Source organism: Cariama cristata, unplaced genomic scaffold, assembly GCF_000690535.1.
Source record: "Cariama cristata isolate BGI_N322 unplaced genomic scaffold, ASM69053v1 scaffold5671, whole genome shotgun sequence".
Lineage (NCBI taxonomy): Eukaryota > Metazoa > Chordata > Aves > Cariamiformes > Cariamidae > Cariama > Cariama cristata.
The window spans coordinates 28,987-53,521 of NW_009597414.1; the positions used below are offsets into that span (position 1 = coordinate 28,987).

At 36.6% G+C, this 24,535-nt stretch overlaps 1 protein-coding gene across 3 annotated transcripts in view; it reads right to left on the minus strand.

The window, feature by feature from the left end:
- NEDD4 (neural precursor cell expressed, developmentally down-regulated 4, E3 ubiquitin protein ligase) overlaps positions 1-22,536 on the minus strand; it is a 47,521-nt gene extending 24,985 nt beyond the window's left edge. Inside the window, exons 1-4 of one of the 3 annotated variants that reach the window (XM_009708858.1) lie at positions 22,469-22,536; positions 20,758-20,836; positions 19,535-19,573; positions 19,033-19,086 (exon numbers count right to left, since the gene is read on the minus strand). Coding sequence is in view for 2 of the 3 variants with exons in the window: in XM_009708855.1 (XP_009707157.1) it covers positions 12,628-14,142 (1,515 nt within the window). In the remaining variant the exon portion in view is untranslated. Of the gene's footprint in view, positions 1-12,627; positions 14,143-19,032; positions 19,087-19,534; positions 19,574-20,757; positions 20,837-22,468 lie in introns of those variants that run through there. The other 2 variants (XM_009708857.1, XM_009708855.1) reach the window with 2 other exon arrangements.
- Positions 22,537-24,535: the final 1,999 nt, after the last annotated feature.

A 24,535-nucleotide genomic window follows, 5' to 3' on the forward strand; every position in this document is an offset into this window, starting at 1 on the left:
GACATCTGAAAATGTGCTAAAATTTGTTATATCTATGAAAAAATACCATTTGCCTACACACATTGCAGAGTTTCGTTTTAACAACTAAAACCTGAAAGATTCTGCCCTGACATGGATGTCTGGACTGCCCGACTATGACCAGACTATGAATGCAGCAACTTTGCAGCCCAATTCCTTCCAGCGCACGCTGTAGTACCAGGGGAGGGACTGATGATCCTTAGTATCACTCTACAGTTTACTTTTGATCATTGATTTTTGCCCACCAAAGAAATTAAGCTTTTAGTAATTTACATAGGTAATTTTAGTATTTGCCAAATAATCACCATCAACAGTCAAAATACTTTACTTCTTACTGGATTACTGGAGCATATGCTGAGTTGTTTCAAATTCATTTGTGATGTGAACACCTTGCCAAACCTCCACAAAAAGCAGGACAGTGTATTATACGGGTCACATGAAGACATCACAGTCCATGTGCTAAAATCAAGAGGGCATGAAATTTTTTAAACGTATGTATAAGCCTATGGCATTTTTCAAAAATCTACACTATAACAAGACTACGCTTTTTTGCGTAGACAGAGTAAGGAACTGTGAGTCTTCAACAGTATACCCTGTGCAGCCTCTGGATTTCTAGTCTTCCTGATTTTTCCAGCTAACAAAAGATTTGGTGTCTATTCTTTCCTAAATCTATTGGTGTACCACAAGCTTTTATTCAAACTCATCACCCAAGGATTTTGATGGCCTTCTTCCACAAAACTTTCCACTATGAGGCTCTGCATCTTGCTGACATCTGTTCCCTTCACCTCAGGGAAAAGCCATGTGTTTCACCTTTATTCTAGTATGACTATATTTTTAATGCCAATGTTTTACAGTATTAAAACGCCGGTCCAATTCTACTAATTTTTTGTCCCATTGATGGGATTCTCCATTCAAACAGTTCTGACATTAAAAGCTATAGGTATTTCCTGAAGCACTTCTTTCTCCCTTAATAATTCTGGTACCTTTTTTTTTTAGCTCTATTGTCCTAAATTTGTCCATTTAATCTTTAAATCACACCTGTACAGGAGAACCAGTGCCTCACATTTGTATAAGCTCTAATTTTTATACCTCCAAAAAGCACAACTAGACTGCAGAGCTTGTCATGGATGATAACATGCTAGAAATCTAGAGATACATCACTTTGAATTGAATTTGTAATTTGTATGTCTTATATTAGATTTGACAGGAAGGGGGAGTGGAAATAAAAACAAAACACCCATCTTTTTAGTTCACAAACTCGTTTGAGATAGAAAGCTACAACAGGTTTTCAGGCCTGAAGAGTCTAAAGCTTCCCTGAACTACTGAAGGAAAACTTTCTGTATTATTATAGACCACAAGCTTCTGCAAAAATATATAGCTATCTTTTTTAAATGGCACGGCACATACCTTAGACACGTTAAAAGGCTCAGTATTTGTAAAGTTCTTGGCAATCCTCAAGCAGAACATGCCTTTCAAATAAATTACTGGAATGTGGGACAAAAGTCTGCTGTATTTTAGAAAACCTCAGAACATTGTGTTTGTTAGCAGCATTATTTTAGTACGGGCTCCTGTTATTCATTTTATTATTCTGCTGTCTCTCCTGCTATTTTTAGCAGAGCTAGCCTCAATAACCAACCTTTAACAGTACTTTCTCCTCTAGCCAGAGAGTAAAATCCTCCAGTGGAGATTTTTGTTGACCTCCAAACAACGAATACATAGATCAGATAGCAGGAAAATGCTCTTTAGCTGTGTGCCTCACTACGACAAGCTAACTGCCTTCAAAGATGTGCCAAAGAAGCTCTGAAACACACATTGCACACATTAACAATTAAATGCCAATGGAGTTGAAACTGTTTGGATCTCAGTTTCGTGACAGCAGGCATCCCAGTTTTTTCAAGACAGACAAGCCAGTCAGTTGTTCTTGTCAACTTCTAATTTCTTAACAGCCAGACAACTCAAACTTTCTGCTTGCCAAACCGTAAGTGCACAAACCTCAATTAATGATATAGTACGCTAACAAAGAGGCCTTTTATTTTACTGATTCATTGGTTTAGTCTGTAGAAAGTTATTAAAAACATGTGAGGACAGACAGCTGCTGTATACAATACATTTAAAGAACTCTAGTGCAATGCCAGCGTGAGTGCTCAAAGAGGAAAAGCACCAAAAGAAAGCAATTCAGTCCAAAACTCATTTTCTTCTGTTTTATGAAGATATACTTAATAAGCCTTAACAGTTAAGATTTTGGATTTTTTTGTGCAATTCCCATCAGAAACTGGATAGAAGTACATTTTAAACAAACATGCCCATCTGAGTCACTCCTCTTAAGAGCAGTATTGAGAATGTTACCCATAATTTATAAGGTCTGAAGACAGTTAACTGAATTTAATGCCTGCCTTAAGTGCTGGATTCACCACAGTGCCTTTTGAGACAGCTCTGGTATAAGACCAGGGTGTTGAAATATCAGGTAGTTTCTCTACCAACTTTTGTGACTAATTTTTCTTGGTGTTAGTGCATTAATTAGAACCTAAGTATATTCCCAGTCTTTTTCTAACTAAACAGACAACTAGTTTTGCATAAGTTGGTCTTCACACAGAAATCTACAGCTGTGTGGCAAAATGAGAAAGCATACAAAGTATCAATTCAAATTGAAAAAAACCAAACAGTGATCCGGACTATCTTGCTTAAGAAAACAAGAGCTCAATAGATCCCTTAAAAAACCAACATTCTGGCTTAAACACCCAAACATCATCATTAGTTACAAGCTTGATGAGAAGGGAAAAAAAACCCAAACCAAAAAAAAAAAAAAAAAAAAAAAAATCCCCCACCACACTTTGAGCTACACTAGCAACTTCAAGCATTTCCTTTACATGATGTGCTGAGTATATTATTTGGTTCTCTTGAACTCTAAATTGAAAGAAGTGAGCTTTTTTTCTTCTGTAAAATACTGCCAGCATATGGTATTCATCATGGGAAAATAACAGTTCAAAAAAGCAAAATTCAATTATCACGTTAAGATCTTACCAAATCATGGATTCTAAAAGTAATGTTTTCTCTGTCTTGCAAAGCGATAAATGCTTTGTTGCATGGAATTCATTACAGTCCCAGTCTCCTATATTTTTAAGGGCGAGAGACAGATGGTGAGATTTATTTTTTTTAGTGACAAATAGGCATTTCTTTTTAGTTGGCATCTATGATCAACTATCTATGATACTGAGATATAAGAACCTATCAGCATTTTCAAAATAGAGAAAATATGTTGCGTAATAACCATTGATCTAACAGTACATATGTTTCTGCAGGACCTTCAGCCCTGCTGGCTGCTTCAACGGCAAGGTGTCAGCATAACATGCCTCAGCAGTTTTACCATCTGTTTAACAGACAGCATTTAGAAATGACACTGAAGTTATTTTCACTAATTCTCCCTCGCTTCCAAAGATATCTTTTTAGAGAAGCAGTTCTCTGAAAGTAAGAGCAAAAGCGTCATCTGCTTCTCCATTTATAGCTTACACTTTTTATATAGAACCAGAATCTTACAGCTTCCTTAAAAGTTCATATTTAGTCTACAGTAATTTTATAACAATATCCATATATTACTGCACTCAGTGTTTGCTATTTTGAGAACTTGTGCTTAAAAGTTCATTAATAATGCAATTTAAGATAGCTTTTTTTTTTTGCATTTTCACATAGGTCCCAAGAAGACAAGAAGACATGTAATATAACCAAAGCACACTGAAGCACAACATAAACAGAGAACAAGTTAAGAGTTAGTCATGTGTATATTTTATTCATCAGAAATTTGAGTTTGTTTGGTTTTATGAACAGATGTGTCAAATAAGCTACCATATAAAGGGCAGGAATATTACATTTTATGAAAAGTCAAGAGCCAATCCAGATTTGGCCTCCTGTGTTAAACCAGCCCAACACTCAAAAAAAAAATTCAGAAAACAGTACCAAATATTTAATTAGGTACTATTTTGACAAGCCATTCCTGACATCAAGTCAGTTAACTTCATAGTAGTATAAAAATATAGAACTTTTGCATCTATTTGTGGAAGCTTTTATGCCAAATCCTATGACCTCAAATAAAGTTTGAAAAAACAAACTCTTGTAGTAACAATTCCAGGTGCACTTTTACCTTCATCAATTAACACTATAAAGCTTAAAACACCCCAAAAAGTGTAAAACCCTATAAAAGGTTAAACCGCACATGTAATTTGCTCCCTGAAATGAGCAACAGATAAACTAGATATGACATATGTTAACCACACTGGCTAATTAATACACTCAGCTGAAGGCCTCAATACACAGTCAACTTTTTGTTATACAGAGCAAGGGGGGGGGGGGGGGGGGGGTGTGTGGGGGGGGGGGGGGAAGGGGGTGGATGGAGAGAGAGATAACTATTTGCCTATCTGCCTTTTGGAGGCAATTGGAGCATCCTTGCATCATTGTCTCTCTCCTGGGAAGTTCATCAGGTCCGGTACAGTGCCACACAGATGCACAAAATCAGGCTGAGCCTGCAAGTCGCTTTTCCAGCCCTGAACAGCCCTAACAGCCAGCCCAGGCTGTATAAGTAACCGACCTCTTTGAGAAATTGCTGTGAACACAGACCTACAGCAGGGCTGAATGCAGACTGAATGGCCTCAGCCTACTCCAGAGTTAGTCCAGCAGTTTTCAAAAGCATTCTTAAAGTCTACCGTTCTTAGCTACTGTTGATCCAAATTCAACATGAACACTACCTCAGGAATTCCCTGCATCTTTGCACCAGCACACAGCTAGTGCCCACTGCCAGCCACGCTGCAGTTCTCCATGCACTGCTGCACTCCGCATCAGTCCTCCGCCACTGCTGATCTGAATGGGAGCCCCAAGCCCTTCCTATTGACCTCTCCCATCTCCAAGCCCAAACCTACTGCTGCCAGTCCTAAATGTAGGCAGATGACCTGGCTGCAGCAGAACTTACTGGTTTGTCTTAAGCTGTGCTATGTTCAAGTTATAAATCTTATCTGTCCAAAATGAGTCTGCATGAACTGACCTTGGATGCCTCAATCTCTATGAAACAAGGCAACTACAACATAAATAATCCACCCACAATTACTTTTACAACAAGGCAGCATTACAATTTATTTCAGAGAAGCTCAACAACATTTCTTACTGAAGTCACATTACACTTCCCACATTAGACATGGGTTTCATTGGCCTATAATTTGCCAGATGCTAACCACTTTGGATTTATTCTTTATAAGCTAAATATTTGTCCCAAATCAAATTTACAAGAAACAATGATCACTACAACAACTGGCTAAGGTAGAAACTTCATTTAAAAATAAGTAATGTTCATAATAAATTCTGGAAACATTTTTCTTCAAAAAGCCCTTGTGCTTTCATGTTACTGAGCAAGGCCTTCTCCCTTATGCTAGGAAAATCACAGATTGCCAGAGAAATCCTCTAGGTCTAAAAGAATCAGTTCTATGTTTCTTCTCACATTCCTCTTACCAAGTAGCTGGAGTGTCCCATTCGCATTTTAATACGTCCTAACTTCAATGACTCCAATTCAAGTTTGTATGTAATTTCAGCCAGGAACTTGCTGATGTCCTTCTTAAATTCTGTTTGCTTATGTTACAGTTGATACAGCTGAAAGCAGCCCAAGGTCTCAAACAATAATTGCATCTATCTGTAGGCAGTTTATCATGGACTGCCACAACAGAAAAAGACTGAGATACTCTCTTGAAACAGAGATGATTACAGATTCATAAACTAACACTGAAATGAGCCACAAACATTTTGCTGGCTGCATTCCCAAATCAGCATGTTCTGTTCGTCATGGAGTGAGGAAGAAAGTTCACTTGAAACAGAGACACTTAACAGAAATGCTGGGCAGCCCCCTTCAGACAAGGGTGAAAGTCAGTCGTAAGCAAGTGACTAGCCTGAAAAGGACAGACAATTTTGCTTACTTGCTCAATCTGTGAAATTCATCCACTCAGGGAAGACGAGAAGACACGTGTTGGAACACAGAAGGCGGCTCTCAGCCCAGGGTGAGGGAAGAAATTGAAAGAGCATTTCTACCATTTGATCTTAGGTGTTGCAAGGGCAGAGCAGGCACCAAAGAGCCTAGTAGATTAACGCTCTGCGTAGCCTCGTATCCTTTCCCTAGTAAGGGCCAAAAGCAGATGCTTAAGGAAATAATAAAAGCAGCAGTTAAGAATAGTACTTCCTCTGATATAGCCCCCAGTCTCTAATGACTAAGTAGTCATGGACTTTTTGATCCTGATGTTAAAATACATATTGAGAATGTAATACCCTTTGATGGACCTTTCTTTGACTTATCTAACCTCTTCTTGAAATCCATTTCTACTTTTGGTATGTACAGTATCTTGCAACAGTGAGCTCAGCAACACATAAGAGAACATACTTGATTTACAAGAGTGGATTCTCTGTTTAAATTCATCTTCCCTGAACTACAGTTTTATAAAACTCCTTTTGTACCAAATTTTTTTTTCTCCAAAGCTGAAACGCCTGTGGTCTACTTAGTATCTCCTCACATAAAACTTATCCCAATCTTACAATCCTTCTTGGTATTTTTCTGGTTCTGCTATACATGATTCCTGAAAAAGGATGACCAGAAACATGCATATTATGCACATATGTGGATTTGTACAACTCCATAACGGTGTTTTTAATTTTGTTAGTTTATCTCTTTCCTAATAAATCCTAACCTTCTGTCAACAAGATTTGAGCTGACATTTTCAGCGAGTCACTCACCATGACATAAACTATTTCCTGACCAGGGAAGATCTGGGAGACCATTGCCACACATGCATCATTCGCTGTTTTTCCTCTGTGTGTGGCACTTGGCATTTATCAATACTGATTTTCAAATTGTCCATTCTACTGTCTAGTAACTCACTACCATGGGATTTTCTGCAACTTCAGAGGTGACAATTTAATTATCCCTTTTGTTTCTTATCTTTTAATTAGTTGTCATCAGTGAGGAAGCTTTCTGCACTTACATCTTGAGAGTATTTTTCAGGACTTCTGCTAAGGGTTCTTGTCAAATATTTTGAAAAGCTCAATGTCCTGCATTAACCAGCTCACCCATCTTCACATGTCATCACTTAGTTCGATTTGTAAGACAAAACTTCCTTTTGTGAAAGCAGTGCTCAGTCTCTCTCCTTGTAAACCCAAAACATGTCATATGCCTACTAATTCTATTCCATGTACTCTATGTTCCAGACCTGCCTGTTGCAGTAGCCTGTAATTCCCCTTTTGGTCATTTTAAAATATCAGCATACTACTTACCATCTTCATTCAGCAAGGGAATCTAATAGATTAAAAGATTATTCATTATAGTTAGTATTTCAACAATTTTATAGCTGAGCTTCTTGACAATTCTTGGAAGAATACCTGCAGGTACTATTAGTTTTGTTAAGGGCTTCTGTCTTACGCTATAATGCTCACAAAGAGTATGATTTCTACACCACCATAACATTTTCCAAGAAATGTTTGTTTAACATTTGTTTAACCTGAAGTGTTGATCTAATTTTTCACAGAAAGTAAAAATGACATACCATTAAAAAAAAAATCATACCAATGATCATGGTCTCATACCTGAAAGCCTACAAGTTATTTGGCTAGTCAGGAGTCAAGGGAAGAATGTCTCTATCTTGCCTTGCGAACAAGTTTTACTTTAACACATTCTTAAATGTATACTAACCCTTAAGAGACAGAATAACTATATTAAAGAAGCTACACCATCAATGCTTCCCACTCTCTCATTGTAGATTAAAAGAACATGAATCAACCTGAAGGCTGGATAATTAAATATTTATATAAGCTGTTTCAGCTCTGCTCTGCATGGTTTTGCAGTTTTAGTTTCCCCTTTTGTTGGCACGAAATACCTACCCAAACTCAGTTCAGCTGCAGACTATAAACAGAATGAGGTTAATCATAATTGCGCACAGCACAATCAAATAAAACTCCTCCTTAATGTGTACGCATAGTGTTTGTTGGTGACTACAAAGTGCTGAAGCTTTGATATAGAGGGTTATTCAAGCATTCTGCTACAGCCCAGACATTGTTCCTTGATCAGCATGATCACATTCTGAAAGTTACGTACGAGTCACCGCTGGCAAATACAACTTGCTAAAACTGACAAAGAAAAATTTTAGGGACGGAGCAGATACCAAATAATATTAATTGATTGCTTCCTTTGCTAATGCTTCCAGTTCGCAACCATTCACAGTTAGTCTTGGCTGTAAGGTTTATCACACCCTTTGTGTGTAATCTTTTCCACCTGAAGAAGATCGCTAATCAAAAGCTAAAGGCATGAAGAAAAGTGGAGAAGAAGCTGTAACAAAACTCTGCATTTAAGCAAGATGGAAAATAGAAGAAATCAGAACAAATTATCAAAGCACTACAGGTCCCTGCTATATAAAGGATGAAAGTAGGAGATCACCTACAACTAATTATAAATTGTTAATTATTGTGATTAACCGTTTCCACTGTCTTCCCTTTAATGCTTTGATGTATACTTCAGCTTCTGAAGCTTGTCTGAAACAACACAACATAAATAGTATTATGTGATTTAAGCGCAACATAGTTATCACCATGATTCCTCAGAAACACAGCACCTTTCTTTCAACCCCAATTCTCCTTGGCTGAACTGATCTACAACAACATAGCAAAGTGCCATAGACAGTCCTGTAACACGATCCTTCAAGATATGCAATACTGAACAATATGAAAATTATTAGGCGATGAGGTTATCGCAGCACAATAGCATAAAGAAATGTCAATTTGTGCTTTGCCTTGTATTGCCTCTATAATCTTTTGCTTCACTGGCCCCTTTTCCACCTCACTTCTTGCACTGATTTGGGACACTGTTACCCATGCAGCCCCTTTGCTCAATATGCAGATGGAGATGGCTGGAGATAAGCTTCTCTCAGCACTTCTCCCGCACTGGACCATTATCTTCTGTGAAGAAGTTTTGCTAAGACAGAAGCTCTATACTTAAAGAGGATGCAAGAGAGAAAACAACCTCAGACTATTCAGTGATAACTTGTGGTGCAGCATTTATCAAGAGAATCAAGATCTTCCGGGCACAGATTCTGGTCCACTCAGCATGTTCAGATCAGCTGGGAAGTAAGTTAGTGAGAAGAGACAGCCTCACACACAGCCCCTCAAATTACTGTTTATCCAAAATTTAAACGTAGTAGTGAAAGATTCAAATAGCACCTCATTTTACAAATACAAAAGGCAGAGTTCCACAACCTGGTGAAAAAAGCTTAAGAGTTCCAACTAAAGGTTTTCTTCACACAAACCTGACAGTAGACAAATGTTTTGGTCTGAAGTTTTTTTTTTTTGCTTCAAAATGTTTATCTCATTCACCAGAGGCAAAACCTGAGTAAAATCACTTCTAAACAGAAGGACAATAACACAATGATTCCCTTAATCGTATAATAAATTATTTTAAAGGTATACATTTGCTTAAACAGATTTGCAAGTACATTTATGATATTCACATTATCTAATCATCAGTGATATGGGGAAGGAACGGCTAATGTCAACAGGGATGTCAGCATAATATTATACTTGTGGAAGAGATTAACACAGCTTTTTTTTTTTTTTTTAAAGAAGTTTGTTTATGGTCTACAAGAACTGGAACTGCAGTCACTGCTTCTGCCTTCCTCTGTACCTCTTCAAGTTTACATACGAAAGGTGACATGTAAACTGTTCGCTTACTCACTCCTACCCTCCCAATTCACACCTGTGATGTCAAAGTGGTTTAGCTGCAGATTTCTTTCTACCCTAAGCAAGAGATAGATGCACTGAAAAATCATTAAAAACATAAATACAAAGTCAAGGACAACCTTCAGTGCTGCAGCCATGGAGCACCTCTTCCATAAATGAAATTTATAAATGAAATTCCACTATCCCCTGCAGAATCTATTCAGTATGTTTCCATTAAAGATCATCAGTGGTATGTGAGCCATCATCACTCCACATTTTTCAACTTAAAAAAAAAAAATAATCACAACATCATTTCTACGACAACTGGGTTTGGATTTTGTTTGTTTTTTTTTTTTTTTTTTTTTTGTCAGCTTTAACAAGCTGTTGATTACAGAAAGCAGGAAATCTGATATGAGGTGGCTGAAGGCTAGTAGCTAGGCACGTAAGAAAAGAATGCATAGACCTTTTAGCTGCTTCAGACTCTGGAGTCTCTGACCAAAGCACTTATTTGATTTCATGACTGCTCTGTACAGATAGCTGACATTACTAAATGCTACTCCCGTATCAACTTGTTAAATTTGAACCCAGACTCAGCATATCAATATACTAGGCCAGACTAACTGGAGTCAAGAGAAATACTTTGGGAGTTGTTTATTTTTAAACGAGTCACAATACACCATGATAATTAACAGGACTATATAATTAAATGATTGCCATAGAATCTATTAGATTTGTCACAAAGACTGTAATAGCAAATACAATAGTATTTATCTATTTTATTCCAGTGAACTGCTGAAATGCTATAAAGTCAACTATGGTTTTTCCTTGGTTTGGTTGGGGAAGCTTTTAAATTTTTAGTAACATGTTTTATAGGATAGTCTGTAAAAAAATGATTTTACATAAAGACTAAAAGGGCCACTTCAGGACTGAAAGGCTCCTCTGCCTGTTGTAGCATAACGGAATCTGAAACAAGTATACTGCTATAAAACCTTTAGTGTTCGGTTTTCTGATATCAGAACTTTTTGATTTGTACGTACACATGGCACAAATCTAAATATTTGCAAATGCATGAAAAGAACATGACAACTCAAGAATTTGGGACTCAGACTCTTTTTTTCCTATTTTTTTATTCTGAAACTTGTCTCTCTCATCTTCTAGTCAGAAGATGAAAATTTTAAGAATTCAGGAAGCTTAACACACGCTACCACATTAACACAGTAAAAATGCTCAACTACCACAGAAGCATGCTATCAAGTCTCCTTAGATTTTATGTCAATCCACTGTAAACATTGCTCCTCGGAACTGAAACAAACCGTTGTCAGTCCAGCATCCTACATGTTTTCCAGAAAAGTTTGCTAACAGTCTAATCCTGAACTTGGATTCTATCTAAACTGAATTTATTAAAATTCACTCTGTATTAACATATAAAATATTTTACAATACAACTGCCATTAACACAGAGGCTAGCAGTGTAAGTTGATGAGAAATGTACTTGAAGTACATGACTCAACATGTTTTCCTTTTTACAATGTACTTTTTAAAAATAACTAGATCTGGACTACTTAAAATGTCATAATCTGTTCGTGCTTATTGTGGAATTTACCATCAACTTTACAGTTTGATTTTGGCATGAGGAATCATCAAACGATATGCATAGTGATTACATATGATCCACTGTGAGCTTTATAGTGAAGCCTAAACATAGATGACAGTTGTACAAGAAGGAAAGTGCTTTTTTCTTCAAATTCTTTTTAACCAAAATGCAATATAAAACTCCAAAGAAGTCAAAAAGTGTAGAATCACCAGGCACCACTCTAAGGGCAACAACAGACTGAAAATTACAGGCTAATACCTCCAATGTAATTATGTTACTAGTTTAGAAAGAGACTGTCATAACTATAGATCTTTGGCATAAAGCCTTTTGCTTAAACAAGCATGTTAATTAAATGGTAGTCGTGTCAATTCATAGAGAATGAGATCTTAAAGCAATTTTTGTAAACATTAATTGTTGCACTTTTATCAGCATTCACAATTAAAACCAATACATAATATTCAGATCCTTCAAGTCTTCACAATGTTATTTAAACAATTTTGTGGTTTATGCTTTACCAACAATATAAACTGCCTTAAGAGTTAATAAGAGCAAACACACTTCTGCAGTTTAGTTGGATACAAGTTTCATTACCAAAAAAGTATATTTAATACAAGCCTTCTAGACCCAAGTACTATAATTTGAACAGCAATGCTGTTGGGAGAGGTATTAAGTTACAGTGTACTGCTCAGGCTGAAGTACTGGTTGAAGGAAAAAAAAAAAAAGGAGAGGAAACTCTGAAAATTCCTGTGGTTCAGGGTGTATACAGAAACAAATGGTATTTACAGTTTCTCTGCTCAAATATTACTTATCTTAATTCTACATACAGCGAACTGTTCTGTAAAATAAAGCCTATATGAAATAAACCTAAAAGACTACAGTAATCCACTCATTTTTATCCATTTTATATGCAGATTTAGTAATTACTATTAATTTACTGTAATGTATTTTAAACTATAGAACTTCATCTGAAGTTTAAATAATTCCCATGTCTAGATGACTAGACAAGAAAATCCCCCTGAGTTCATGTAAACAGGAAATTGTTTATAATATATAAGTATTTCACTGTAAGACCTATTCACCTATACCTCTGCATGTACCATATTCTAAGAAACAAATCTAAGAACCGAATGTTACAGGTAATGTAAAAATTAACTTCCTAATGCTGACAGTTTGACATCATTAGGAAATTCTGAAATCATTGTGTTTAAGTCTTGATTGTAAATTTTGTTATTTTCCAGTTAAATTTCAGCCATAAAATACTGTCAAATTTTTCTATAAACCAGAACACTCACCTTATGGGGCCTCCACAAAGAAGCGCTAGACATTTCTCTTTTAGAGGCTCCATATCTTTTCTTAACACCAGTTGTTTTTCCTTCATTCCCAGGTTTGAACTGTATGTGCAACTGAGACGTCCTTGCACTATGACACTTGTATTTGAGGCTAGATAAACAGCAAGAAGCTTTTTGACGTGATCCTTCCAACGAAACACTTCTTTGCAAAACATGGTGGGTTTTGCTTATCTGTGCATTTGGTCTTTCCAGTTCATTTATATTAATCTGACATTCTGAGTCTGTTTTTGAGGGTAAACATGCCGATGTGCTACGTGCCAGTTTTAAATGAGGGTATTTTGCACTGGAGTTCAGATTTAACTCCGGACTGCAACAGCCATTAACCGTTTCACTGCTTGATGCAAATGCTCTTTGAGTGAGATGAACTGAAATACATGAGAAGCCATCAGATACTTCTTCACAAGTTGCCTGCTCAGAACTATTCAAAATTTGACTTTTATCCTGTAATGATGTATTCAAGTAAAGCGGTCGAATGTCTCTGACTTCGCCAGAAGAGCAAGCTGTTTTAGACAGTCGAAGTCCATTGACTGCTGTTGAAAGGAATCCCTTGGAAATGGTTTGATCTTCTTTTTGTGCTAGCTCATTAGGAGAAATAATTAATTTATGGGATGTTTGATAGGTGCCTCTATGTGGCAGTTGACCTGAGCTTACTGGAGAAGCTGGAGGAGTACTGGAAGGACTCCTAGGGAAAATCACCAGCGATGAACAACGTCGCAGTGGAATTTTAGTTTTCTTCCTCACTGACAAAGCATCTTGATCAAAAGTAGTGTTACTTCTACACAGAGTTTCCAGAGAGGAGTTGTTTCTATAGGGATTACATTTGTTTGCAGTGCTTCTATATGAAGAATCACCGTGTACAACACTACTGCAGAAAGTACCATCACTTGTCGAAAGAGTGCCACTACCACTGTCACTAGTGACACTGTTACTGTATGAACCTCCATCACTTGTGGTACTTGCACATGATCCATAGTCACTGCCAGCACTGCTGAACGATCCACTGTCACTGGCTGCAATATTGCCAAGGCTGCCATTGCACAGAGCAGTATTGCTCAGAAGGCTATCATTAGACTGATGATCAACCACAATTCTAGCACCACAATTCCCTTCATTTCCAATACCAATGAATGAAGTATCTTCACCAGTAGCTACAGCATCACCACACTGAAAACATCCACTATACTTTCTAGACTGTAGGGGAATGTGCAGTGAGGTGCTCTTTTTTAATTGCAATGAAGAAACAGTTGCATTTTCCTCTTGATTAATTACTTGTTGCATTACAGGTGCATAAGCAACTTGTCTAGGAGTCAGTTTCATTTGTGTAACATTAGGTGCAGAATTCTGCAGTTTTTTGAAATACATGCAATTGTTACTATCCAAAACATCTTCAGAGGTTTCCGATAATGGATCTGTGTTGCTTCTTTGGGTAGTGAAATGCAGTCTTAACCGTCGTGCCATTTGTTCTCATTTCCACGCATGTTAGCAAATGAAAACCACAAAGCTCCTTCAGCAGAAAGGTTACAGGCAGCTGCACAGAACCTAGAGCTAGTACTTCACAACAGTAAAAGCCCATAAAAGTTGCAGTCTTTGTCCTAATTTCTACAAGACACTAGTGTTAAACAAAAAAAAAAAACAACAAAAAAAACCCCAAACACTGTACCTCTTGAAATAAGTCGGCCATTCGTTGAACTGCTGTTTCTGCACCGTCTTTGATTGCTTGCAGTCAGAAAGCATTCGTTTACAAAGCACTTATGTTCCAACAACCTCAGCTGCAACACACTGACAAACACTACTGACCTTGTTTCAGTTATACCTTCTGTGACTTGCATAAACGAATACAATCCTAAACTCTCAGTACTTCCAAGTTTAAAACAGCAACTCCTGCTGCAGCTGCACTAGCTGAGTCAATGTGTCTGTACTTTCCTCTGTAGCGTATGACTACTAATATTTTTACCCATAGGTTTAGAATTACAGGAAGTTGGTAGGAATGAAGTCCCATATAATTGAGTATCAAGCCTAGGATTGAATTTCCAAATAGTAACCATGCTAGCAAACTGCTGAGGTCTGAGTGAAATAAGCCTCTGCCTCCTTTAAAAAAAGTCTTTCTGCACTATTTAAATAAAACTTGAAAGAAATCTGGCATTATCTCACAATCTACATGCTGTTAAGCAATCACACTTTCTAAAGATTTGCACATAGTAGAAACCTCTCCTGCTAATTAATTTATAATTTTCAGTGAGGTGCAACTGAATTAGAACCACAAAAAGTTATTCTGATTAATAATTTGGCATTTATTTTCAGCCTATCATGTTAACCTTTTATTTTATATTCTAACCTTCCCAAGTTACAGCTGTTAAGGGTAGAAAGAAACAAACTATTCTTACAAACTGAAATATCTCATCTTGTTTGCTGGAAGCCCACAATAAGTGAACATGCATCAGAGTTCCACACAGCATGCAAATATATAACCAGCTACATAAACTTTAGAACATTGAGCTAAGTATGCACAGAGATAAATACGCTAACCAAGCACAATTATAGAAGAAAGCTATTCTGTATAATTATAAACAGTTTCATACATTCATAGCTAATTACTAGTTTATTTTTATTTTTTAAATAAAATGATCGGCATGTCAGGAAGTTAAGGTATTGTCAACTCTTACAAGAGTAATGGGATTGAGAATTCCTACAAATGTTTCACCGGCTCATATTGTCTGAAAAGGTCCTTTGCTGGCACCTAGTGGGACTTTTGAAAAAAGACAATCTTGAATCTTGCTGTTAAGTGGGTTTTTTAGTTGTTTTTTTTTTTTCTTTTTAAAACAAACATTTGGCTATGAATGTACTTTTTAATACAGAAGCCATATATGATGCAGTACTAAATGCTACCGCACTAACATGAAATTACTTAGTGCTGCTGAAAAAGTGCAAACAGAAGAGAACACTAGGCCATTTATACTTTTATAGGTCACACTACTAGATTTTTGTTCTGCTCCATATTTATTTAACCTTTACTGTATTTTAAGCTAGAAGGCAGTAAAATTAACATTTATACCTCCTTCCCAAAAAAAGAGCCAAGAATCAAATTCAAAGTACTCTGTTTGCAAGCAAGAAATTTGTTTTCTAATTATACTCCAGGGCTTACTTAACCTCCGTTACCTGAATTCCATGATTAGAATGCAGCAATAAATGAATACTAGCTTATTCATAAAAAGCCAACAAATACAATAGTTCATTTATTTCATTATGCTTTACCAACTGGACTTCTTCTAATGTTACATGTTGAAGGGAGACTGGGATGGGGGGGAGAAGACGAAAGGAAAATACTGTAAAAGATTCTTTTGGTCCCAGTTTCAAAAAGTTACATTTGAACTTCAAGAAATATATTAAAACAGAACAAAAAAAAACAACAAACACCCCCCCCAGGATATGCAAGTGAAGAGTAAAAAATACATTTCTTAAAGCTTCTTTTCTCCCCCACAACAAATTTATTAGTAGCACAGTTTGTAATATGTTAGTGTGACACACAACAAATTGCAACTACTTTATTAGAGATACTGCTTTTAGTAAAAGAAAGCAATGCTCAATGATGATCCAAAACATCTTTCCAATTTTTCTAAACAAGCCTCTAAGAAAATGGTAAGCTGACATAATTTCATAACTCAGGCTTAAGATGTAACTGAAATTTCTCAACCTCTTGCTCTTCCTTAGCTATAACTGTATAGGTATAGCCAGCCAATTACAGTTTCCTTAGTCAACATAAAATGGCTTTTAAAATGCAAAATGCCATCTTGCTGAATTAGAGTTGATATAAAACTAAATTAAAAATAATAATTTTTAAGTACCAATAACTCCATTCAAATCTTAGCATCATTGACTTCTTCAGTATCGATAACAGATTTTGGCACTTCATCTGAAATATACATAACTGTGAAGAGTTATTGTAAAACAGGAACAGAGAGTAAAAAGCCATCTAGTCCCTTCTCTGGTCCATCTCGTAAGTGATCTCATTGTCCTTCTTGACAGATTTTTTAATGTGTTTTTAAAGACAGCCATAATTGAGGATTCCACAAACCCTTTATTTTACTAACGGCTTGCAACAAGTCAGCAGAACAAACTAGATTTAGTGTTCCCTTATCAAATCTAAGACAGGTCATCTTTGAAGTTTTAAAGCTTTTACAGAAAGATTTTAAAACTCCAGTTGTTGGTGATACAACCAACGCAGCAGGACTTCGAATTTAAGCCTAACATTGAAGAAAATGAGCCTGGTTTTCAAGAAAGCAACATTTCTTAAAAACAAAAAGCAGAGATTTCAGGCTTCAATTTATCCCCAAAAGTTCCCAGGAATAAAAGCACTTGGGTTAAATTTTTATAAAGAGGAAATTATCTGTTGGGAGGATGGCCTCACAAATGTAAGAGAATTTCAATTTTATCAGTTTGCTCACATCTAGACTTTAACCAGTCATCCAATAGGTAGAAGAAAAAAAGGCTGATTAACACTGAAACCCAGTAAAATAATGGAAGATGAAACACCTTGTGATCATAGCTGTGTATACAAGTGAAACACTGCAAGGCACCTATGATTCCTGACGCGCAAGGATGAATTAATAGAAGCGGGGAAGCTCGTCAATGCTAAACAACAATCACAGCTAAGGCAACAATTTGACTTATTTAAAACAGCTCAAGACATCTGGGATAGAAATTTAGTGTTTCTGAGAGCAAGCTAAAGCAAAATAGGGAGACAGTCTTTTCCATTCACTGAATGAGGAGACGGAAAAGATGAAAAATATTTGGGTTATTGTAGAACTATATATAACTGTATAGTGACTGATGAGATCATGACGCTTTGATCTCTAAATACAGGAAACAAAGCACCATTTCTAAGTTGATGCCAATAAAATGTTTTATTGGTTCCTCTCCCATAACCATCAGATCAAACAACTTATTTACTCTAGATTAGAGAAAGAATGCTAAGTTATTCTCTTGGTGGAAACCACAGAGAAAGCATTGGCCTTCTTCCCCCAAAAAATCGGGAATCTGATTTTCTAATCATGCCTCCTGGCTTCCAGAGGGTGGTAGTAATGTTCCAATGATGAATGGACAAAGTACTTGGACCTCATCAAGAACATGCTGTAGCCCATAACACGATGTTGAGATGAACATCTGAGAATCCTGAAAAATCATATTTAACCTGCCATGTAAGCTACAAATGCTAGTGATTCCCTCTAAAATAGCTTTTAACAAAATAAGACAGATACCATATTTGAAATGTTTGGGACAGGAAACACCACCAGTCAAAAAGTAAATGGTTTGGGTACAGTGTAATGCCTATAACCAAGTAACAAGACTCCTCTTTCTTAAATCTAATTATTCTAGACAGTTGGTACTTATGTTTACATACATTTTCACTCTTCCCAACTTTAGCAGAGCAACACCTCCATAAAAGATACAATGGATTACTGAATATATGCAGAAGGCATTACCAAAAAATAATAGGTTTTTCATAGTCAACACACTATTCAAGCACAAGGAGATCCTTTATAATGGCTATCAGAATGAAACTGTGTTTGGAGTACAAACTGAAGAGCACTCAATCCCTCCTATCAGTTTCAAACCATTGCAGGAGGAAAAGGCACATATTCCAGCGATAAGGAACATCTGTCAAGCAGTCCCAGGATGCAAGTGTCATGATTGTACTGCTACCAGCCTTATTCATTTACAATCAAACGTAGACAGAAAGATAGGTAAGTAGACAACTTTACGTGTAATGTGAGAGCATGGTCAGAGAAGGAGTTTTGATTTCACTGAGAAAAATAAATGCACAAGCTATCCCTATCTTACTTATGACCTACCATTCAGAGAGTGACACCTGCCTATAAGATCACAATCTACTGTCCACTTGTTAAGATTTCCAAAGAAAATGCACACATGCTTTTTTTCACGCTATTCCTCACACATTGAAGAGGCTTCTCACACTGTGTACAGAGATACCTACATCATCAATACTACATTGTTTGTGGGAAAAATAAAATTCAGTGCAGAGCTTTCAACATCAAAGAATTCGGCCATATCATTTGAAAAGCACTATAAAAGAACGAAGCTTTTATGAGTTAAAACACATTAGAAGTTAAGAATAATTATATAACTGCTTCAGACCATTACAGAGTGTGGTAATGTCAGGTAAGTAAATGAATCGGGTCTCCCTGTAGTTTTAGGTTTTGTTATAGAAGTTAAGGTTGTTCGGTGTGTTTTTTTTAATCCATGTTGAATCCAGAAAAAAAAAAAAAACAAAACAAACTTACTTTCATTCAAGTCTTTAATTAATTGCAATATTAACACAAAAGGACCTACCAAACGGTTTTCATCAAACACTTCAAAAAGGAGTCTGTGTTTCTGAGGATTAACCTAGGAAAAAGAAATACATTAAGAGTTAAAATATATGCTTAATTCCAGCATTTGTCTTCAGCAAAATCTCTGTGTTTATGCAGGAGGAAAGAAATACATAAGACCTAAATTAAACAGCAAATCTAAACCTTGCTGCCATTTCACTATGCAACACGTTCCTGTGAGAACCAAATGAGCCAAGACTGATGCTATCCCAAACTGTTTTTAAATCCATGTTCATGTTTTAAACATTCATGGAATAAAGAAGATAACATCAAGACTGAAAATTTAACTCTGGCACAAATAAAAATGTTAACAAATGTATTTCTAAGGAAAGTAGTTTGTGAGCCTTTTTGAACACTAATTATAGATGTATTTCTGATTTTAAGTTGAAGTAGTGAGAAAAGATTTTTCCTAATGTGTTAATACAATATCCAACATAGGTAATAAGGCTGTAAAAAACACTTACTCGAAATAAGAGTTCTTCGTTCCACTTTGGGTTTAAGGACTATGGGGGGGTGGGGGGGGGAAAAAAGGAAGACAACATTGGTTATAGTAACAGTTCTATATTGCCGTCTTTTCTGATGTTTTACATCTGTTTTATCCCATGTAACAATCCACTTAAGAAGAAATTACAAAAGCTTTAACCTTGCTATTGCAGGTAAAAGTCACAGGAGTCTCATACTGTTTAATATAGTGCAGAACGGAGACAATTTAGGCAAGTATCGTCAGAGTTTGTATAATGAGCCCTTCTCTGTATCCACAGCATTAACCAGTCCAAATCAGTTCATTTATGGCACGTCTCCAGTAATAATCACTGCCTTCTCCTCATTCCACTATCCACATTGCTTACAAGCACACCTATGTTAATCCTGAAATTATGAACTCTTAGCAAAAGCTAAATCTCTCAACAACCTAATCTAGACCAGGCACAGGTGGGCCAAACATAATATATCCTGCTCATCTAAACACATCTTTCAATTGTGGTTATTTAAAAAAACAAAACACTAGAGATACTTTGAATTCTTATCATAGCTAAACTAACAATTATCAACATGAAGAGAAAAATGCATGAGTGATCTCCTAACATAAATCACAGCCACTATTGGAGAACGATGATTTGAAAGAGTACTTTTCCTCTCACGTATAGTATTTTTAATTTTTAGTTCATCTAACATAATTTACCAGTACTAAGACTTGAATTTTTCCTCCAGGTATTCCAGAGAAACAAGTACTACCATGGTTGAGGTGAACTGTGCAATTTGATGTTGAAACACAACAAATTGCATTTCAAACATAAAAAAGGTAAAAGTTATACAGCAAGAAATAGAGTAAAATGTTGTACAAGGAGAGTAAAAAGTTGTACAGCAAGAAAGAGAGATTCTTATATCATTAAAGATCCCAGAAAATCAGAACAATCCAGTATTTCCATGAATGATGTATTTTGAATCAGTACTCACCTTATATTTCTTAGTGTTTCTCTACCTTTCACTAAAATTATTGAAAATAAAATACCAAAATAATGCCATGAACAGAGAAACAGAGTAGGTCATGGAACATTCCTTTCCCCATCTCTGTTCACTCAAGTGACATATTAATTCTCATATTTCCTGTAGTATTAACTTTTCCTCTAGAGTTTGATCAAAAAAACCCAAACCAAACCACCACACCCAAAAAGATAAGATGGCTAACCTTTTTAATAGTTTTTGTCTGAACGCTGGTAAGGACTCCATTCACTGGATCATACACTGTCACTTTCACATATGGGTCACTGGGAGGGGAAAAACAAAAATTTAAGTATGTTGCTATATATCCTTTTTTGTCAGCATTATTAGCAGTTGCGTTTTAAAACGCTTAAATTAATAGAAGATAGGAAACTAGGAGTTACAATTACTTTATGAACACCATACAGATCTGTACTTACAATCATTTCCTAAATAGTTTTAGAGATAAAACTAATCTAAACATTGTTACTGATTATGACCATACTAGCTATGCCATTTTACATTCTGTACATCACTACAATTTGATTGTATCTCCTCTTTCACAGTTCTTATTTCATGAGAACAGATTTATTAAATCCTTATACATTTCAACAAGACATAAGTGGAAAAAAATGAGTTGCAATTGAAAAAGCTTGAAACACTAAATCTCTTGGTTTTAACAATTTAAAACATCTGGAATTTGAGGTACTTCCTTGAACATGCAATATTTTTACTAAATGTCCTATCAGTTTCACAGAGTTGGAGTTTAACCTGAGTTTTTCTGTTAATGAAGGTGTCCTAATACGGTTGCTTAAAATGGTCTACTGCCTCAGATTTTTTTTTCCCCCCCTTCTTGTGGTACAATAAACAACAGATTATATGAATATCTACTTTTCATGAACAGAGTCAAGACATTCAATTGCTCAAACAGACTAGTAACAAAAGGTGACCAAGACTGTCTGCCATACAGCAAAAGAGCATATGGTTTTCACATATTTAAGTTATGATGAGAAAAGATGGCCTATTTTTGCTTAAAGTAAAAAAATTGCACATGGAAAAAAGATTGAAGAGAGACTGTCTGGCTTTAGGGAAAATATGAATATTACAAGAGAAATTTTTCTAATGCTAAACTGATGTCATATGTAAAAATTTTGCTAGTGCTAAAATAACAGTATTCCTGTACATATGCCGAAGCAGCTGACAGCAGAATTAGTACGAAACCCATCAGTACTTTTCTAGACCCTCTGTATATGGGCCAGAAGGAAAAGTAGCTTTAATACAAGCTGCATGCTGCCACTTGCCAATTCTACAACATTCTACAAAGCATTTCAATTACCAATTCAAAAGTCTGACCTTTCCTGTGGTAAATGTTAAGCCACTTTGCTTGTTTCTTCCCTTATTATAGATTGTTTACTTTTAAATTTGTACATACCTAGAGCCTGCAGCCACTGGCATGGGTTTACCACATCTATAGAACTGGTGGATGCTGTTCCTCTGCGTATAATTTGAACTGAAATAATTTTGTTGCTACTAGTGTTTAGCATTGTGTTCATTCCAAGTCTTTAAAGCACAAACAATTTTGATTATAACTGAATTCTTGTTATTTTAGCTGCAGTCTACCTGAAGTAAAAAATATACATGCATCTATCCCCCATGACAGAACCATTTTACCATGCAGAGAACTAAACCTTCCCGCACATTTTTTTGCCAACGCATAAGATCTGCCCAAATTACTCTTGGGCAAGAAAACAGGTATCTTCGTGTTTATATAGACTCTGATCATTTTATAAGGTTATCAGTTAAAACAGTTCTGATTTTTTTTGAAAGAGTCACAGCAGGATTTACTAAGATCTAAACAGCTGTGAAAAGAAAATAAAGAAGCAGCTACCCCTTCATAATTTAACAACATACATTCTTACCTGGCTCCTAAAAGATCCTTCTTGGCCAGGCCAATTCCCGCTATAACCTTCACCCTGACAATTCGCGTGTTCTCCTAAAATACAAAATAACATTCAAGATGCATTCAGATTTATTTTTTCAGATCTATTTTTAATTTATAAAGCTAAAAGCAATTATTGCCATAATTTTGAATTTACACTGAAAACTATAGACTAAGTAATGCAGTTACTTTGAGAGAAACAGCTCTTAAGTTTCAGTAGCAAATTTATTCTACCTTTACCTCTTTCAAAGTCCTGTCACCATTGTATCCACATATGATCGTAGACACAGAATCCAAAAATTGTGTAAGTCAGTACAGTAGGGTTTGGGGTTTTAAATTCATTTTATTTTTGTTTCTCAGTGTTCTAAAGGAGTGGGATTTTGTTTTGAGTTAGGGTGCTTAATCCCACAGGACAGGATTGTTAACCTAGCACACAACTGTTCCTGCCAGCCTTCCTTCTCAAATTCCAAATTGTTCCAGCAGCAGCAGTCACCACTTTCCCCCAGTGAGCCCTGCAATACGTTTCTATCAGATTGGACGCAGTATGCAAGTACTGCGTAGCACACACATGAAGATCTCCTCGTAGGGCAACGATAAAGGCAAGCTGCTATTGCCACAATTCATACACCCCAGTGACTTCTACAGCTCCCAACTGCCCGTAGGAAGGCAAGAATCTGAGAGTCATTTCCATGTTTCTCAGCCAACAATTCTTCACCGTCTTTTCTACAGAGTAGGCAAGGACCTCACACACACTGTGAACAGCATAACAATTTTTGGTGCACATGGGCATGACCTGTTAGGACACAAGGAATGTGCTGCCATATACATTTCACCAGCCATTCAAGCAAGTGGCATTAAACACTCTGACAAATGCATATGGACCAAGGAAGTTTTCACCTGAAGGTGGGAAGTAGACTCTGACCATAAATTTCTTTCCTGGGGGGAATGAAAAGGGGTATCAAATTTACCAGAACAGATTAATAAAGCAGCAAAGAACTCTGGAAAATGGCAAGAATAAAGAATCCTTGCATCTATTTTTATTTTACAGCACAGAGAGGCCACACTCTAACTACTAGGTTTTCTGAAATGACCTGTCAGCAGGGTATGAGATTCTTAAAAAACTATCTCAGTTTGTCCTGGTTTTGGCTGGGATAGAATTAATTTTATCCCTAGTAGCTGGTACAGTGCTGTGGTTTTGGATTTAGTATGAGATAACATTGGATTTAGTATGAGATATGCATTGATAACACACTGTTTTAGTTGTTGCCAAGTAGTGCTTACCCTAAGTCAAGGAGGTGCACAAGAAGCTGGGAGGGAGCACAGCCAGGACAGCCGACCCAAACTGACCAAAGAGATATTCCACACCATAGAGCATCATGCCCAGTATATAAACTGGGGGAGTTGCCCACGAGGCGTCGATCACTGCTCAGTTATGGGTTGGGCATCAGTCAGCTATCAGGAGCAATTGTATTGTGCATCACTTGTCTGTCTTGGGTTTTGTTCCCCTCTCTCTCTCTCTGTTATCTCCCTGTTCACTACAATCATTATTATTATAATATTTTGCTTTATTTCAGTTATTAAACTGTTCTTCTCTCAACTCACCAGTTTTACCTTTTTTACCCCATGGAGGGGCGGGGGAGTGAGCGAGCAGTTGCCCAGTACTTAGCTGCCAGCTGGGGTTAAACCACACCACAGTTACACATTATTCAAATTACAGCTTCACAGGAGCAACGTAAGTGATTGCACTCCTCCCGTTAATTAATATAGCTGTGTAGAGTCTTACACGGCTCATCTGATAAGCTACTGAATTCAAGAGGGGCAAACAAATCCCAACAGCTGTGACCCTGTCAGAGGAAGAAGACAAATGGGCACTGTTTATCTGGAAAGTAAAAAGCTTTGCAGATGAAGGACTGTTTGTAGGCAATGGCTAGTCAGAGACACTTGCGAAGAAAGCTGATCCAACCTAGGTAGTTAAGGAGTTAAAGAGATACCAAGAGCAATGGGGGAAGCAGCAGATGTAGTCCCTGGGGCCCTCCTGAATTCCACA